The 19,181-nt window shown below is 39.1% G+C and overlaps 1 protein-coding gene across 1 annotated transcript in view; it reads right to left on the reverse strand.

Annotated features, from left to right (window-relative positions):
- The window catches only part of ITGA8 (integrin subunit alpha 8), a 174,045-nt gene that overhangs the window by 55,886 nt on the left and 98,978 nt on the right, over window positions 1-19,181 (reverse strand). Inside the window, exons 22-23 of the mRNA XM_048838037.2 lie at window positions 13,037-13,116; window positions 7,313-7,393 (exon numbers count right to left, since the gene is read on the reverse strand). Of these exons, the coding sequence (XP_048693994.2) occupies window positions 7,313-7,393; window positions 13,037-13,116 (161 nt within the window). The remainder of the gene's footprint in view (window positions 1-7,312; window positions 7,394-13,036; window positions 13,117-19,181) is intronic.

Genomic DNA, 19,181 nt, shown 5'->3' on the forward strand with positions numbered 1-19,181 from the left:
TCCGACAATACTGCCTGAAACAGAAGTAGGTTTGTGTTAAAATACTAAATAATCAAATTAAATATTACCCCTTCATTGCAGCAATTAACATTGATTGCAGTTTTGCTGTAAAACCCACTTGGTACTAATTTTAAGATTATGCAGCTTTGAGGAGGGGTGTCATGTTTAAATGTGTTCTCTCTCAGAGCTGGAAATTCATGTTTGGGCCAACAGCATATTGTAAAAAATTTAAATCACAAATGAATTATTCATCTAGGTTAATGTTTGATTAAATATATAACATAACAATCATGGCTTTCTAACCACTGATCTTAAAAATAGCTTTCTCTTGAATCTCAACACAGAATGCAGAACCATAGGAGCAGGTTGTTCCTAGAAGAACCAATATTTTTGTTGCAACTGCTGACATTTTAAAATGTCTTTGGAAGAAAAAAAGGTTTCTGTTTCCAGTTCTAATGTCATGCACAATCACTGAAATATCTGACAGAAATTTTGCTGCAGAATATAGCAGAAAATAAAGGAATATTGGATAAGAAGAAGTGGAGAGCATCTGGAGTAGTTTGGAAACACAGGGAAAGAACAGCTAACACTGTGACTTCACAATGTTAAGGCAAGCCTGTACTATATTGGTAATTCTGGATATTCCCTCGGGCTGTAAAAAGGCCATCAACTCACAAAAGCAAGGATACCAGAAGCCACATTCATAAACTAAAGCCAAATAAGACACACAAAATTAATATATATTTTTAAAAAGTAAGAGAATTTTAAATTAGGTGCTTGGCTCTAATCTGTTAAATTTCACAAATTGCTTTTCTTCCAGTAGTAGTCTCTGTTTTAATGCTTCTTCGGAGATTAGGAAACAAAGCCCTGACACATGTCACTTTAAGGAACCACTAAAATATTGCAAAACACTGGCTGTGCTATAAATAAAAAAGAGAAGGCTTTAAAAACCTGTGTTTCCTATTCAATTCCTCATGCAGTTTTCTTCTCATCAACAGAAACAATTTAAAAAATATAAATTTGGACATTCAGTTACAATTATTTTAAAATAAAAATATGGGGCGTGTAAAATCTATTAAAATAAACTTTACAATGGATGCTTGGGATGGCTGCTATTTTTATAATAAATGAAGTAAATCAGGTTAATTTGAAGGGTATTTATCTCTACATTTCGATTAATTTTATTTTGTATTTAATTTAGAAATCTGAATGTTTGAATAACGTATTGTCTAAGGACTCCTACTAAACTGTTAGGAGTAGAAGATGGGGGAATCAGACCCACAGAAACACTAATAAAATAAAATAGGTAAAGTCTTTTGAAAGGCAATTTGCCCAAAATGTACAATAAGAATTTGGATTTGACCTATGACCTCAATCATCAGGATAATTTGGTCACTCTCATTTCACCATTCTTTGGATGTTTCTCTTAGGTAATATTTCATATTTTATGGAAAAAAGCTTTTCATATCACCATATTTAATTTAAAATGTTGATTTATACAGTCCTGTCTACTACAAAATACTGAATTTTAAAAGAAAAATTGGTATGAGACTGAATATTTAAACGAAAGTCACCAAATTTACTCTATACTGCTGTCACTTTATTTCTGTAACACTTTCTTATGACAATGAAAGAAATCACGTATTTTACTTTTTATTAAAGCTATAGAAGTCACACACAATTGTGTACCAACCATCACCGGGTAAGCTGGCCCTGAAAGGGGTTCGGTTCAGCCTCACTTGTGGCAGGCTTAGCCCACCTCCTCAGGTGAAATGAATGACACCAGGGTCCACATGACAGGGAGTAGTTTGGAACTGGACCACGCCTTCTGGGGAATGTAAAAGCAACCTGGAGTTCAACAAGGCTGAATTCAGAGAGTCTCTCCTTAGTTCCCAGGCAGAGAGCCAGGCTTCAGGGAGCAGAAGCCAGCTAAGAAGGTTTGGGGAGGGAGCTGCTGGGAAGAGGGCAGGTGAGAACTCTCCAGAGCTTCCAGGCAGAAGGCCTGGGAGGGAGACCTGCACAGGATGAGCAGCTCTAGCTCTGGGCTGATAAAGGGCTTTAAACCCAGAAGAGAGACTATTAGCAAAGGCAAACTGGGACAGCAGCAGGGTCTGAAGCTATACCAGGCAAGCTGTGCTACACATACACTTATTGCCTGCATAATAAACCAGTAAAGGAAGGGTACATTTCAAATCAAACCAGGTATAGTAATATTTCAATTTTCCTTATACTTTCAAAATGCATTTTTCTTTCTCAAAAAGAACCAATTTGCCTTTTCACAGCCCTAGCCTGTTAGTAAAGGTACCATTTTATACATACAAAGAGAAGTCTGAATAAAAATGATAATCTGAGTACTTGTCTTGGGGGGGAAAAGTGCAATTTTGCATAATGAGTTTCTGCCAGGAGTTTATAAAGCATTTTTTGTTAGTTGCGGTGGTACTCTTCCTCCAAAAAGAAAAAAAATCCAGCTGTTAAGATATACACTGGTTGCTATTCAGAGCTGTAGTTCAAAGTAAGTTTGGTTGTTTCTTATTTTGTAAACTAATGGAATTTCACAGGATTATTTAACCATTGCATTTATTCAAAGCACTATGAATAGGCAAGGTCTCATAGGACCATAAATAACTGATTGATGAGAATGTGATATGCTTTCAAGTGAAAGGAAAGGCATGTAATGTGCTGGCTTTTATTTTTGGTGATATGCCACCTAGGTTGTGGTTTGCCACAAGTTACTAATGACATGCTACAACAGAAGTACCATTGTATGAAATGCCTATCACTTCACCACCAAGTATTCCAAATGCCATGAAATGCTACAAACACCTCTTACATTTTGTATCATTAAATTCCTTTTTGTTCTGTTCCTTTACACATTCTATTCCAAAACCAGTTAAAGGATATCATATCTATCCCTGGTGAAATAACATTCATAGCTTAGCGGGTAATCTTTGCAATGACTGCAGAACCCACAGCACTGAAAGGATACCTCAAACACACACGATGACTCTTGTGTATCAGATTTTACATTTGCCCCTGATTTCAATGGAAGATATGTAAAAACGTATACACACAAATAGCTGCCAGTTGTTTAGCTATCTAATGAGTCTCAAAACCACAAATTATTCTTATTAAATATAGTAATTGGTATGTTCACTAGACCATGTTTCAAAAACTAAAACCACTAGAATGGAAACTTTCAGCATAACACCGCATGATAAATCCAGGCAGTTGTCTTCCAAATAATGCCCTTCAAATTTTACAGATATGTGTAGCCAAGGCTGCGTGTGGGTGTGGTTTCCACATATGTAACTTTAACCAATGAGGTGAGGAGTACTCCATCTGGAGTACTGTGTCCAGTTTTGGGCCCCACACTTCAAGAAGGATGTGGATAAATTGGAGAGAGTCCAGCGAAGGGCAACAAAAATGATTAGGGGTCTGGAACATATGAGTTATGAGGAGAGGCTGAGGGAGCTGGGATTGTTTAGCCTGCAGAAGAGAAGAATGAGGGGGGATTTGATAGCTGTTTTCAACTACCTGAAAGGGGGTTCCAAAGAGGATGGCTCTAGACTGTTCTCAATGGTATCAGATGACAGAACGAGGAGTAATGGTCTCAAGTTACAGTGGGGGAGGTTTAGATTGGATATTAGGAAAAACTTTTTCACTATGAGGGTGGTGAAACACTGGAATGCGTTACCTAGGGAGGTGGTAGAATCTCCTTCCTTAGAGGTTTTTAAGGTCAGGCTTGACAAAGCCCTGGCTGGGATGATTTAACTGGGAATTGGTCCTGCTTTGAGCAGGGGGTTGGACTAGATGACCTTCTGGGGTCCCTTCCAACCCTTATATTCTATGATTCTATGATTCTATGATTCAATGAGGGTAAGTCTACACTTCGAGGTGGAGGTGCACTTTCAACAACACTAGGTATATTTTCGGGGAGCTAGCCCCTTCTGTTGCTGCAGCTACACTCTTATTTTTGGCACATGAGCTTGAGCAGAGCTAGCATGGGAATCTCCTCGTACTGGACTTCACACCACTGGCTCAAAGTGCAGACATACCCTGAGAAACATTTACAGTGGATGTGCAGTAATCTAATCCTTGTTAAGAAACTTCTGCCTGCAGCCAGTCTTCCCATACTAACTGACTCCCTTCCTATGGTGTTCTCTGCCAGAGGCTTGGCTAGAAGCAAGTGGAAATCACATGAATAGTCACTGAAACATGGATATCTTAAAGAAAAAAAATGACAAACAGCATTACTAAACTCCAACAGGAAGCATGACAATTCTTCATTTGTTTTAATAAATTATTTGATGAAGATATTTTCCCTACCTCAGATGTGGCAGAATAACTCACATATATATTCAGCAAATAATATGATGCATTTTGTCAAACTTCCTTAATAAAATATTCAATTATTTCTCTCTCCACTCCCCCTGTTTCCTGAGAGTTGGGGTGGTTAGCTTCCCTGAGGTTCAGTTCCTTAATTAGCAAAATCTCTCTGGCAAAGACCTTGCGATGTTTCTTCACACATCTACCACATTATGGCAAATACCAAAAGCAAAGGGACAAGCCCATAAAGTAGAGAGTGTGCTGACTACAAGTCCTTATATGAAACAATTCTCATGTCTGTTACACACCCTACTTTTCAGCACCCGGGGCAGCAACCCAGGTCACCTGTCCCTAAGGCCTATTTTGGGGTACATTCTCTAATATTTGATGTTGGTTTTCCAAATGCCCAGGCCCAGCTGTTTATCTGTTTACATAGATTTTCATCAAAAGACATGCATATTGCAGTGTAGAAAAAGCATTACAGTAGAGACAAGTAAGAGCCCACAGAAGAGTAATCTGTGGATGCACCCAGCATGTTAGAGTCATCACTGAAAAACAGGAGGCACTTTAATAGGGAAGATCCCTGCCCTCAAAATAGCAACATTTTCAACCAGCTCTGTTGCCAGTTTATATCTTTATTTTATCCCTGGTTCAGCTAAGCACTTCAGCACATGCTCAGTCCCACTTGTTTCCTTGGCTGCCACTGAACCAGCACCAGCACCTCCAGGGCATCAGGCCCCAAAGGCTATGCTGCACCCACATGGCCCTTCTCCACCAGGTTCAGCATATTTCTGGAGGCACAGATTCCTCTCTGAGCACAAGCACTCACCATCACCAGCTGCAGCAGGGGTGGGAAGAATGTCTGCAGAATCTGCAGCCCCATGATTTTAGGGCTATGATTACTGAACATTTCACCTGAATTGGTTCACTCATTCTCTCTAACCTCTTACTGTTCGTTGACGTCATCACCTACTCTTGACAACTCCCACCCGCCCCCCCTCACACACACACACACAGAGAGTGCACCTTGCTTTCTTCTCCTTACTGCATCCTCAATCCTCATCCTCAATCTTCACTTTCTCTTCCCTCTATGTAGTCTTCCCAATCATCCTTTGTTTCAGTCTCTATAAATCCTCTCCCATAACATCACCTTGCCAAAAATATCACCTCTTTCTCTCTAACTCCCTTCCTCTCTATCTATCCCAGAAAATGACTATCTGACTATCCCTGAAAATGATGCAAACTCACTTTAATCTTGAACATTCTTAAAACAAACACTGTTTTACAAAAAAGTAACCCTTAACAGAAGACCACATGTGCTTTGGTTTGCCCCTCATGTTACTTTGAATAACCCCCTTTCCTTTAGTCTTCTTTTTGCTGTTAGCTGGGAAGCACTTAGATTGTTGATAAATTACATAGCCAATTGCTTAACCACACTTTGGTTAGGTATGAAATACATTCAGGAGACCAAATAACCAATGTCAGTCAGGTTTATTGCTAAAATTCAATAGTAGTACAGGAAGAAAAGTTCAATATGATACCAGTTTCTGGGAAGCAGTCTCATGCAGTGTTGTTAAATTCACCTTACACAGAATGTTTGCTTCCAAAGATACACATTTCAGCTAGGAGTATTTATGGGATGATTTTATAAGTTATAAGACTTTTTACGTGTTACTAAAATCCAACCCATCAGTTCAAATCTATTCCATAAATTGTTGTTCTGTACCTTTCCTTATCTTTGTTTTGGATACTAGCATGTGTGTGAAAGTACCTCCCTAGCTTGTTCCAGGGTAAAAGGTTAACAAATTTTGCCTTAGACAAGTTTGTTATTTTCTAATGCCAAAGATTACTTCAGTTTAGCAAAGTCTTATGGGATACTTAGCCTCAGTGAACAGGATTATAAAACCATAGTTTGCAGTGCCTTCCACCAACACAAGTTGGTCCGATAAAAGATATTACTCACTTGCCTTGTCTCTCTCAGAATTATACAAGACAAAGGCCAATTCAGGCAATATAAGTATTAGAAATTATATGTTATATTGATATTGTGTGCTTAATGCATATTAATATATGTGGTATCAATAATACATACTGATAATGTGATTTATGTAATTTTAAGACCAGCATATATTGGTCAGAGAGATACTAGGGTAAAGGGCTACAGAAAACTCTGAGATAGGTCATCTTAAATTGTTGTTCTTTGGAGCAGGGACCATGTCTTCTCTATGATCTGTGAGGTACTTGGGATGCTTTAGGGTGCTAGACACATAAACAGTAATAGAGTACCTGCATTTTATGTATTGGGTCTAGTTTAGATATCAGCAACAGCATACAACTGTCCAAGCGATAATTAACCTTGTGCATGCTAAATCATTAACACTGTTCAGGACCAAAGTGGAAAGCTCTCTAGATTAACTGTTTTGAACAGGGCCTCTTGCTTCTTGCCTTTTTCAGTTTCCAAATATTTGAGGATATAAAAATGTAGTAATTACCAGTCTGGATCACACCAAAGGCCCCATCTAGCCCACTATCCCACAGCTGGTTCAGAGGAAAATGTAAGAACCCTACAGTAGGCAGATGTGTGTTAATCTCCTCCCCCACCCACACACACACGATAGATTCATCCTGATAGTTTATTTATATCCTGAAACAAAAGGTTTAATAACCCTTCCAAATTTCTTGTTGTCATTTATTATGATAATTCCAGACTCCAGAACTGAACCTGCAGTTTTTATGTGCGTACACAATTGAATATATGAAGACAATAGGGCTCGGTGTGGGCACAGAGCCCATTTCCTCCACACGACAGGACCTAAAGCCCCCATCCTGCAATGCTTGTGTGTGCGGTATTCCCCTGAAATCAGGGAGAGTTCTGCACTTAAAAGACCTTGCAGGATTGGGCCATAAATAATATACAGTCATATAAAGATTCATTGAAAAAATGTACATTGGTTGCAAGTATGAATTGAAATACTGAACTGCTTACCCTATGATCTGTACTTGAGCCACAGCACTGATGTTGATTTGAAGGTTAACCACATTGCTGGTGGGATTAACTTTATTAGAACTAGAATAGATTTGCACACAGGTTAGTTAGGTTTCAAGTACAAAATTAGAAAAACAATCATTTAATACTAACTCCGACACTTCAGAATTCAGTTTCATGCCAGTGTCCACCATTAACTAATGAGAACAGACTAGTATTGGAAATGTTATATCACTGACTTTAGAACCTAGAAAAATTACTAATCATTATATGCAAGCATGCAAACACATGGATATAAATATATTAATGGATAGTATATGTACTCTCTCTCTCTCTATATATATATATATATGGGGTGTATTTCAAAGAACCTGCTATGACTCAACAAAAAATTAATTTGTTTCTGTTGAGCATTATAGGCAATTCTTATTTCATCTCCTACTATATACAGCAGGACCTCAATTTTATGAACTGTCTTATGAATGAACACTTATATGAATCATTTTTCTGCCGCCCAAGTCATCTCATCTTCCTGCAGCCGAACGTGACTTCAATCCTTTCGCCCACATTCAAGCTGATGTGCAGGTTTGAACATACGGAGAGATTTGGCGGTAAAGAAAAGATGGAATTATTTCAAAGAAAAATCAGGCATGCTGTATTCTTTTATTACCATTTGTTATGTACCCTGTCACCAAATGATTAATAAATTATTGTATGCATCACACCTACTGTAAGTAGATGTTCAATTTTATGAAATTTTTGATCATATGAACTCCTCAGTCCCCAATTAGTTAATAAAATAGGGGTTCTACTGTAACAATTGATCTCATCCCATGTTTTAGTAATACAATGAAATCAGGCTTCTTTTAGAAAATCTTGTGATCTGGTTATGACACAAAAGAACAATTACTTAGAGAATTTGTTTGGCTGGGTTATATGTAAACTGTCTGGTCTGATTTTGCATCTGTCTGTGTAGGGAAATCCCAGTAAAATCAAGAATAGTTTTGTGCATGAAAACATGGCAAGGCTAACTAACAAGCTGTCCTCTGATACTGTTTGGCTTTTAAGGCTCTCCAAATTTGTGAGTATGAAGAATGATAAGATTAAATGAAATCCCTCAGGGAAAAACTATCATTGAAATGAACTACATTTTTCCTCAGTCTTTCTATCCCAGATCTCACCCAGCAATAAAAATGAAATCCCAGATTGAAGGCCCGATTCTCTCACTTTTCTATAAACAAATATTTAGGCCTTATCATCCTACAAACCCTCCCTAGTGCATGTAGTCGTTTTCACTTTAATATGACTGATCATAAGATTGGGGACTATCCATGTGAGGAAGGATTTGTGGGATCAAGACCATATACATATGCAATATAAATATTTAGAGATTTTTAAACTCATTTTCATCGTGAGACTAATGTTAGTGAGGTTTTGAGCATTTCCAAGCAAGCCTAGAGGGCCCCTTTCCACCGGAGTTTGAGCCTCTATTGCGGTCATAGTTTACTGTTATCACATCTGCGTAGCATCAGTTAAATGGAAACATTTTGAACAGGACAGAATTCTAATTGCCTAACTACTGAGAAGTAATAGGGCAATTCTGTTTTGATCCAGAGCTTCTGGGTCCAAATTGCTAAATTAGAGGCAACTTTAATTTGTTTGTAAACTGGTGCATTTCAAAATATCAGTTTAGTTTTTGATTTAGTCCTGTCATTTCCTTGCAGCCATGGAAAGCAGCTTGGGGACTGTAGTTAAAGTTAAAATTTTAATTTCCTTGTCAATACAAAGGTGATTATAACATTAATTTGTTATGATAAAATGCACTCCAATTCCCACAAGAGCAGTAATTTCCATACAGTTCACATGCTCCGACTACACAGCATCAGATTATGGTCCAATATTTGGGTCACTGATATGTTTTCTTTGAGGTTCATGATATTTTCTCATTATGCTAGTATTTTAAATAAAGAAGTCTATATACTGATATGCATTGCACACCTCTCTGTACAGATATCTAAGGAAACTATCTGTACCTAACAGAATTCATATTAAAAAAGGAACTACATTTGACAGACAATACTAGTTCCCTGGCCTCTTCCCATAAGCAAAGCTTCCCTTGTTGTTTTCCATGAGCTACCGTTACCCGTTTGGTATATAGAAATATTTATTTTTTGCATATTATTTTGGAGCAAATTAATGATTGGTTTCCTATGGAAAAACTACTCATGCTGAAACACGTATCCAAGCCAAACAAGTTTTATGCTTAGTCTTCTTTTCCTGTTAGGTCATTTACTTTTGCTTCACTATGGTTTCCTGTTTCCTTGTTTTTTTTATGATTGTTTTATCCTTTCATTAAGGAAGTAGAAATACTACTTAACATTTAGAATGCGCATAAGCTTGACTGCTGCTGTGGAAGGAACACACAAAGTAGTCTCTAAGTACAGCAAGGTGCACTTACACTACAGCAAGAGGATAAAATAATGATTTTTTTTTAGACAGAGTGCGGGGAGCTGTGCAGCATTTTAATCTCAATGTTTGGAAACAGAACTTTTCTACCTAATATTTCTAAACAGTTTCTCCTCCTGTAACTGAATGCATCACACCCGTTAAAGGAATATAAATTGTCTAGATTCCCTAAGAATTTGGATTTGTTTGGAATAGAGGTTTTCAGGTTTTAAGCATCAGAACCTCTATCTAATCTAGCCATATGAAGAGGGAGGATGGTCAGAACCCTCCACCTCATATGAGAACCCATGTTTTTCACTGATGTTAGGGTTCCATGAGCCATGGGTAGGCATCGTATTTTTAAATTTAAATATAGTCATCACCTTTCACCTGACTGACACATATACTGAAACTAAATTTCCATTTGGCTCACATACCAAATGGTTCTACAAATTCCCAAGCACCTTTCACTGTATGCACATGGCATGCACCTTTCTTTTTCCTTCGTTCCCCTTCCCTGAGTAGTCAGTGTGATTCACCTCTGGGTTCTACACTGGTCTCGGCCAGGATAATGCAAAGGTCAGTGCCCTAGTGAAGCCAAGTCTGATGGGTGGAAGGGGTGAAGTTATCATGGGGCATATGCCCATGATGCCTCCTCTGCTAGGCAGCTTACAGCCAACTGGTGCAACTAATTCTATGAGGTGTTGAATGAATAGGACTATGACCAAGGCTGTCAGGTGATGCACTGATCTAGCACATTTCCTGGGCATTCTCCACCAGTCGGGCAACCAGGAAGCATCACCCTCAAGTTAAAATTGCCCCTGTGCCCAGGCAGGATGACTGAGGGAGGGCTGGAGCATGAGACACCTCTCTATGTTCTCTGGAAAAAATCAAGCCCTGCATGTGCCTTTCTGCCTTTTCCCTGTTTAGCTGTTTATCTCTGAGTCCTTCCTGCTGTGAGGAACATTTTGAAATGATGATTTAAACAATATCTGTGTTATTTATTGTAGTGAACATGATCAAGACACTCATTAAAGGCCAGAGACTGGCAATTAAATCAATGAGGGCAGAGCAAGGAGACACCTCAGGGAGAACTCTGGCTGGTGATTTGATGAGCACAGATGCAGTAGGACAGTGTTTCCCAAACTTTGGATGCTGCTTGTTCAGGGAAAGCCCCGGTGGGCTGGGCTGGTTTGTTTACCTGCAGCATCCGCAGGTTTGGCTGATCGCGGCTCCCACTGGCTGCGGTTCGCCTCTGCAGGCCAATGGGGGCTGCAGGAAGCGGCGGCCGGTATGTCCCTTGGCCCGCGCTGCTTCTCCGGGCGCCGCTTCCCGCAGCCCCCATTGGCCTGCAGCGGCGAACCATGGCCAGTGGGAGCCGCGATCGGCCGAACCTGCAGACGCGGCAGGTAAACAAACCGGCCCAGCCCGCCAGGAGCTTTCCCTGAACAAGCGGTGTCCCAAGTTTGGGAAACACTGCAGTAGGAGATCTGCCAGCCTTTGAAAAACTGTACTGTATGTGCTTCTGCCACTGCTCCTAATCAACTCTATTTCCATACTGGGGGGCAGGGAAGGATGGGATGGCATGTTGTGGCCTGAAGCACTGCAGCAAAGGGACATTTATTATTAGCAGTTCAGCCACATCATTGTGGCTACAGCTAGTAGAAAAACTTTGACTTCTCTTCCCCGCTCCCCCAAAAATTTCATGTGGTTCAAGTTAGACCCTGTTTTCTTTTTTGCCAATTTTTAAAAATTGTAACTTTTCTCCTAACTCTTATCAAAATGGTTATTGAGAGAGCTGGTCAGAGACTGGAATTTCTGTTACATGGGACATTCCAAAGTTCTGAAAAATTCTCATTCCAAATTGGAACAAAAATCTGAAATCTCAAAATTTCCTGCAAATCAAAAATGATGACTTTTGTTTTATTTGGGAGCACTGAATCATTTTGTTTTGAATGTTATATTATGTTAAAATATTAAAAACAACACATATAATATTTAAAAAATGAACGTAAGTCTAACCTAAATAAATCAAAATGGTAGTCTAAGCTAGATGTTTTTACTTTATCAGAATGTTTTGACATTATCTAAATGAAGTGAGAAAGCTGAAACGAATAATTTTGACTTTCCCCCTTAAATTTAATCAAGATTTACATATTTCTGCAAAATGGTTTGCCTTTGATGGAAAACTGTCAACATTTCTAACTAGTTCTAGTTATCAAGATTTTTATTTTCCAATTTTCACTAAACAATTATTTTTATAATTTCAAGTACAAAAAATATAAAAATATCAATAACAAATTTCATGGAAAATGAAAAATTTAGAAAAGTAAAGTTTTTCAATAATAATTTTGTTGGAAAAAGGCCTTTTTCAATTACAGCATTTTATTGCTAAAAAATCAGACCACCTCCAATTGTGGACTTTCTATTTTCTAAGACGGGCATAAGGGAGAAGCCGGTCTTTTTTATTTTTTTTTCTGCATCAGGATGTGTTTCTAAAACTTGGATTATATTTAGGCTTGGAAGGATCAGATTTTATCACTCAGCACAAACACAAGCAATGAAAGAAATATTTCCATCAATAGTAATGAAAATTTAGTTTGGCAATAAAAATGCTGCTTGAGAACTTATTAGAGTTTGATTTAAAAACATTTACTTTGTCAAGATCACATGCCAAAATATGCAATTGTGTTTTAATGGTTATAAAGCTTTAACTTTTTGAATTTCAGAATCTACTGTCATTAAATAATTATTGTCTGACCACTCCTCCAGTCTGACCTTCCCATAATTTCCCACAACTGTGAAAATTTAAAAATAAAAAACAAATGGGAAGAAATGCTTAAAAACAAACTTCAATATGATCCAATCAACATTATATATATATATATATATATATACACACACACACACACAATTTGATTGGATAATATATATAATTGAATTCTGCTGTGCCTAATTATGTGTTTCAAGTAATTCTGAAGGGGGATATCAAGTTTAAATTCCATAAAGCTGGCACCCAAGGAACCACTGACCACAACCAGAAGAAATGAATTTTGACAAACGAAAAACCCTCAACATGTTCTTGAAGCTGATTTAGCTAAAAGGCAACAGAGTGGTCAGTACCAGTTTTAGAATCCTCTAGAAAACAGCTGCAAAAGGAAATGCCATGGAATAATTACATCCATTGTAGAGTTACAATGGATCTTCTTAGCACTAGTTTTGAAATATGGATAGATATTTAGAGTATAAACCATTGTGTACTTGGTAAAATAATCTAACCTTTTTACTTGCAGTTCAAACTTGATGCTGAAATCGGCATTTTCAAAATGCTGAACAGAAAATCGGATGCCAGTGGAGAACTAGGAAAACACAAATGTTTTGTGAGTAACATTTTGAAAGGATGATTTAAATGTCTGTTATTTTTTGTAGTGGACCTAATCGAGACAGTCATTAAAGTGTCCATCCATTCCCCTCCCCCCCACCCAAACAAATGAAAGAGTCAGTAATTAAAAGTGACAGTTTTAAAGACATGATTCATCATGGGAAAAACAGCACTCTTTAAAGTTATGATTTTTAGATTTGTACAAGCAGTGTGTAATTGTGTATTAATAATTATTAAGGGGACACCGTTAATCTAAAACCAAGTCAATTAACAACATATAGAAGCAGGAGTATTTGAAATGTTTTTCATTTGGAACTGAAACTGTGCCAGCAGTGTTCAGCCTGTAAAGGCCGTCTGAATACTCCTCAAATTACATTTATTGCCTTGTGTCATACACAGACTGTTTTGATCAGAACCCTGCTTGTGCTCCCTGAAAATGTTGGTTGCATGGCTACACGTGCATATGTAGAAACAAATTCTTCTTGAGAATTCTATCAGGTATTGTTGAGAAACTGGGTCATCAATCCTCCATTTTCAACCAAACTTTGAACTTCTCAGTTCTCATCTTTTTCATTTTATTTTCTTGTTTGAACAAGTGGAAGAGACCTCTTTGTCCTACTTTTCTCTGCTTGCTTGTGTGGCATCTTCACCAAAACAAACACAATAATCTACAGTTTTCTTTTCAGCCCCGGAATCAATAGCATTCAAGAGGAATGCATTTCATCCTGCATTCATGCTTCTAGTCACAATTTGGTCATTTCTCATATTTTACCAACCGTCTTGGCTTAATGCCAGTGTCGATACTTTAAGTCTTCCGTTAATTTTTCCTCTCCTTCTTCACTTGCAGCACATAATGGTGGATTGGGGAGTTGAAATCCATCTAGAGGACTATTTTTAGGGTGAAATGTTTCAATCTTTTCCTTCAATTATTAATTTTGTGCTATGTGGAAGACAATACTGTTAGCATAAAAGCATGCTGCAAGTTCAGGTCTTTGTCTTTCAATCATTTTAACACCAATAATCCTTGTCATTGTTTGTAGTGTCTAAAATGAACAGAAACCACTCCTGAAGTAAACTGATGCTGAATAGATGCTTGAAGGCCTGGAAGGGACTTAATTTGTCACTATGGCTACATTCTGATGATGATGAGGTAGTAGTGGCAGTGGCAACACACAGACATTTAAAGTATTATTTAAATTTAATGAAGAAAAAACTTTCACCTCAGTGGTGCTGGAACACTCTTTACGGTGGGGGTGCTGAAAGCCAATGGTCCCCAAACTTTTTACCTTGCACCCGCTCCTTAACCCTGTCCGGGCCCCTTCTCCCCAGAGCTGGGGCCAGGACTGAACCATGGCTCCGGGACAGGGGAGGACAGGGACAGCGGTAAGTGGGCCGAGACTGGGACCACAGCTTGGGGGCAGAAGCAGAGCCCCAGACACGGGTCCTGCAGCCAGGACCCTGGGCACAGGGCGAGGAGCAGAGTTGCAGGCGTGGAACCAGCAGTGCCAGGAACCTGGGTGCAGGGCTGGTGGCCGGGACCCCGTACAAAACCTGGGGTGTTGCAGCACCCCCAGCACCCTGAGTTCCCGTGCTTATGTTTCACTGAGTTAAGTAAGAAAAGCAAAGTAAGAAATTCAGGATTTGTTCCACTGTATCTAATGGCTGGTGTATGGTGAATTTTTATTAGTGTTAATGTAATAGAGATCCAGTGAAGCAGAGATATAGTTTCCCTCTGATCTAATGGAGCAGACATGCACTGCAGTTTTGATGATCTATTAGACCTCTATCAGCCAGGGCTTAATCCTTTATTTAATACTGAAACAGCACTCCTACTGTAAAATACTAATGAGCTGCAGATGTTGCATCTGTGTGGTCATATGTCTTTTTCTATGGCTGAGAGTTGACTCTACTAACAATAATGAAGCAATAGTGCTCATATATACCACTGGTGAATCTCCAGAGGCCACTGGAGTGGCCAGTATGTTGCTGGATTTCTAGCAGTAAGTTTATCTTTATTGGCACAATATTAACCTGATTTTCATTTTCATTTTCCAAGTGAAGTTTATTAGTTTTGTCAGGATTATATTATCATGAACCAAATCAGATTCTCTATGGTGTCTCTTAAGGCTCCATTCTATCGTTATTATGGCACCCAGGATTATGCTAGGAGACAGACGACTGCTCCTCACTTGCTGCCTACATACAACCCACATTACTCTTATTTTTGAAAAGTGTGTTTTAGTGCATACAAAAGGTACAACATTGGCAACCATGGTGACTGAGATCTCTGTATATCAATAAAACAGGCAAACTTCCCTACACTTCCACATCTTCTCCTTCTTTTGTGTGGCAACTTCAAAAGCAACATTAAAGGTTGACATCCAAGTTTGTCATCAACAATATGGCTTCTGGTAACATGGACTGAACCAAGGCTGTCCTTCCAGAAAAGTATTTTAGAGGGCAATTGTTCACTAGGTGTTCCATGGTTTGGATGTCTTCTCCACATTCATATATTGGATTGTCCTTCATTTTCCATTTGTGTAGTAGACAATGCAAGTGTGTGGTTCTGGTGTGGTTCACTGTGATCCATATCTTATGTGCCATGGTGAAGCTAAGTGCTTGGTCTGTAGGATCCATGAGCAGGTCTTGATTCTTGACCCTGCTATTTTCTCAAATTCTTCACCCATTGTCTTTTGGCGACAGTCTTGAGGTTTTGAGAGCTTTGTTTGTCATAGTATTCCTGGACTTATGGTGGGATGTCGAATGGGGGTGGAGGGCTGGAGATTTTCACAGATGGAGAAGTCTGGGTTCATTATCACATGCTCATATTGTTAATGCTTCTCTTTTGGAGGGATGGTGATAAGATATGCATGAGAACAGGAAGTTAGACTGTTGGAGTTGACTTCCGCACCCCTGTACAATTCTCATAGTTAAATCACACATTGACAAGTTTCATATTTATGCTACCTGCCCGTACCGCATGCAGTATTCAGCTGCTGAGAAAACAAGGGCCAAGGTGGCTGTCTGCAAGGTGTGAGGATCTGCTCCCCAACTAGCCCCCACTAGTTTGTGGACTGTATTGTTCCTAGCATTTTATCTTGGCAGCAGTCTTCATCAGATGTTGGTGGTACGTGAAGCTACAATCCAGAACCACCCTGAGAAATACTCATAACTGAGTTTGGTATCATAGAAGGTGACAGTCAAGCACTTCTTTGCATGGTGGCTGCTCAGGTGGGACATAAAAACATAAGAACAGCCATACTGGGTCAGAACAATGGTCCATCTAGCACAGAATCCTGCCTTCCAACAGTGGCCAATACCAGGTGCTTCAGAGGGAATGAACAGAACAGGTAATCATCAAGTGATCCATCCCCTATTGCCCATTCCCAGCTTCTGGCAAACAAAGGCTAGGGACACTTAAGAGTACGGTTTTGCATCCCTGCTCACCCTGGCTAATAGCCGTTGATGGACCCATCCTCCATGAACTTATCTAGTTCTTTTTTGAACCCTGTATTAGTCTTGGTTTTCACAACATCTTCTGACAAAGAGTTCTATGTGCATTGTGTGAAGAAATACTTCCTTTTGTTTGTTTTAAATCTGCTGTCTATTAATTTGATTTGGTGCTCCTTAGTTCTTGTGTTATGAGAAAGAGTAAATAACATTTCCTTATTTACTTTCTCTACACAAGTCATGATTTTATAGACCTCTACCATATCCCCCCCTTAGCTGCCTTTTTTTCCAAATTCCCAGTCTTATTCATCTCTCCTTGCATGGAAGCTGTTCCATTCTCTTAATCATTTTTGTTGCCTTTTCTGTACCTTTCCAATTCCAATATATATTTTTTGAGATGGGGCAGCCAGATCTGCATGTAGTATTCAAGATGTGGGCATACTGTGGATTTATATTGAGGCAATATGATATTTTCTGTCTTATTACCTGATCACAGGTGCTTTGTCCTGGCCTAAATCCTCTTTAGGGATATAGTATTCAAAAACAGGTATAACTGTCTGGTATAACATCCTTTCCAAGAGCCTATATGTTACACATAGTAATGACATCAGCTGGTGGTTTTTCAGAGTGTGGCTGCATTCCCTGGTCTCAGGATGGCAATGACGTTTGCCTGTTTGCCCATACCTTGGGTGTTTGGCCAATGGCATGCATGTTGAGAAAGAACTGCATCAGCCAGTCGTGGCCATGTTGACGTAAATTTTTCAGAAATTCTGGGAAGATGCTGTCTGGGCCTGCAGCCTTGCCAAGTTCGGTGAGTGTTATGGCCTTATTCACTTCTTCTCTAGCGAATGGCTTTGATAGATTCATTGTTGCTGGGCAATTGGATAGGGAACGATAAAGCGCTTTCCCATGTTAAGTGTGCCTTATCCCTATTCGTTTCCAATCTCCATTCAATCTTTGACCTCTCTTGCTGAGATTACCTCATTAAAAACTCCAACATTATTGGCAGACACCTGCCATTAATATGTAGAATAAAACTTATTGAGGCCATGGAACAGCCATCAGAAATGGTAATGACTTGGGAAGTACTTCAATCTTTAAGATTCTCAATCTGATACCTTTCAGTGTACTAGACAAGCAATTCAATTAAAAAATATTTAGACTCAATTTCTGCTTCTTGTCCTGTGCTTTAGTGCAGGTATATTTACTGTGGAGTGGCAGCATGAAGTTATAGTCAACATTCTGGGCCACACTTTGTGGTTTTTCCTGTTGTTTAATGTTGTGAAAAGGTTAAGTACATTTCATGAATAGTAAATTATTTCAAAGTCATTGATTTGCCAAAAGCCAGAGACCCTGTAATCCTGCTCCTAATAACATATTCTGAAGCTGGGAAACTGCAGACCGTTCTACGTTTTACTGCAGTAGTAGTATTCCACAGGGGATGTCACTAAACCCTGTCACACAAACGGGCTAGCCTTTCCAAACAAGTTGGTCTTAAATTGCTGCAGAATTGTAGGGGCTCCAGGTATTGAAGAGACACTGTTGTGTCTCTGTAGTTAAGGGTTTAAGAATGTTTGATTGTGATCTCACCCCCCCCCCCACAACATCTACAAAAAATCCCTTTCTGACTGAATATTTTAACAACTGATCTCTTGCCAGAGCAAAAGTATTTTACAAAGTTGGAGGTGGATCAGAGCAGCTGTTTATGAGTTATATGATTTGAAGAAATGACTGGTATTTCACTGTTGGAGATGTGCTAACTTGGTTTGCCATCACACAGCTTAGAAACTGTCTGGTACAGGAACTCCAGTCCTTTGGCCTTCACTAGGCCCCCATGAGATCTAGTTCCAGAGTTAAAGTTAGTATTCAAAGCTTACATGGTATTTCCAAACTTGTTGACGTTTGGATTTTTTAAAATTACAGTCTTCATATACCTTTGAATTTCAAATGCTTGGTTCTTTTCTTATAAATAGGGCTCCTGATTTTAGTAGTTGTTTTTTTTAAATCAATAAATAGTGATAAAACACCCCCAATACAATAAATAAGTTGGTGTTTATCCAATAAACACCAGAAAAACACCATAAATGCTTTCATGTACCTAAGAGTTTGTCTACAAAGAACACTAATGCAGACTATGGAGTATGATTTCTAACACACCTAAATACGTTGTGCATCAGTTGGGCTGTGCAGACCCTTCTGGTGCATAGCAGGGAACACTTCAAAGAGATCACCATTGTACATACTGTAATGGAATGTACATATGTGCGTTACTCATCACAGGTGTCAGACTTAGTAACATAAAACTCAAAACTTTCTAGCCCTCTTTTCCAGGCTCAGTTAATCCATTCAGTTAAATGGGCTCCAGGATCCCTATAGCTCTCCCTTCCAGGCTCACAGTTCTTTGCAGTCCTCGTTGCCTGTCAGGATACTGGGTGATGGTAGACAGGACTAGTGGCAGGAGCTTGGGGTTCCAGGAAGCTAAGTGTCAGAGCCGGTATCAGAGTCAAGAGTCAAGCTGAGAGTGAGAGCTGGAGGCAGAATCAGGAAACGGGCCACAGGTCAATACCAGGTATTGGGGTCCATGTTGGGATT

This window comes from Caretta caretta, chromosome 2 (genome assembly GCF_965140235.1).
Source record: "Caretta caretta isolate rCarCar2 chromosome 2, rCarCar1.hap1, whole genome shotgun sequence".
Classification (NCBI taxonomy): Eukaryota; Metazoa; Chordata; order Testudines; family Cheloniidae; genus Caretta; species Caretta caretta.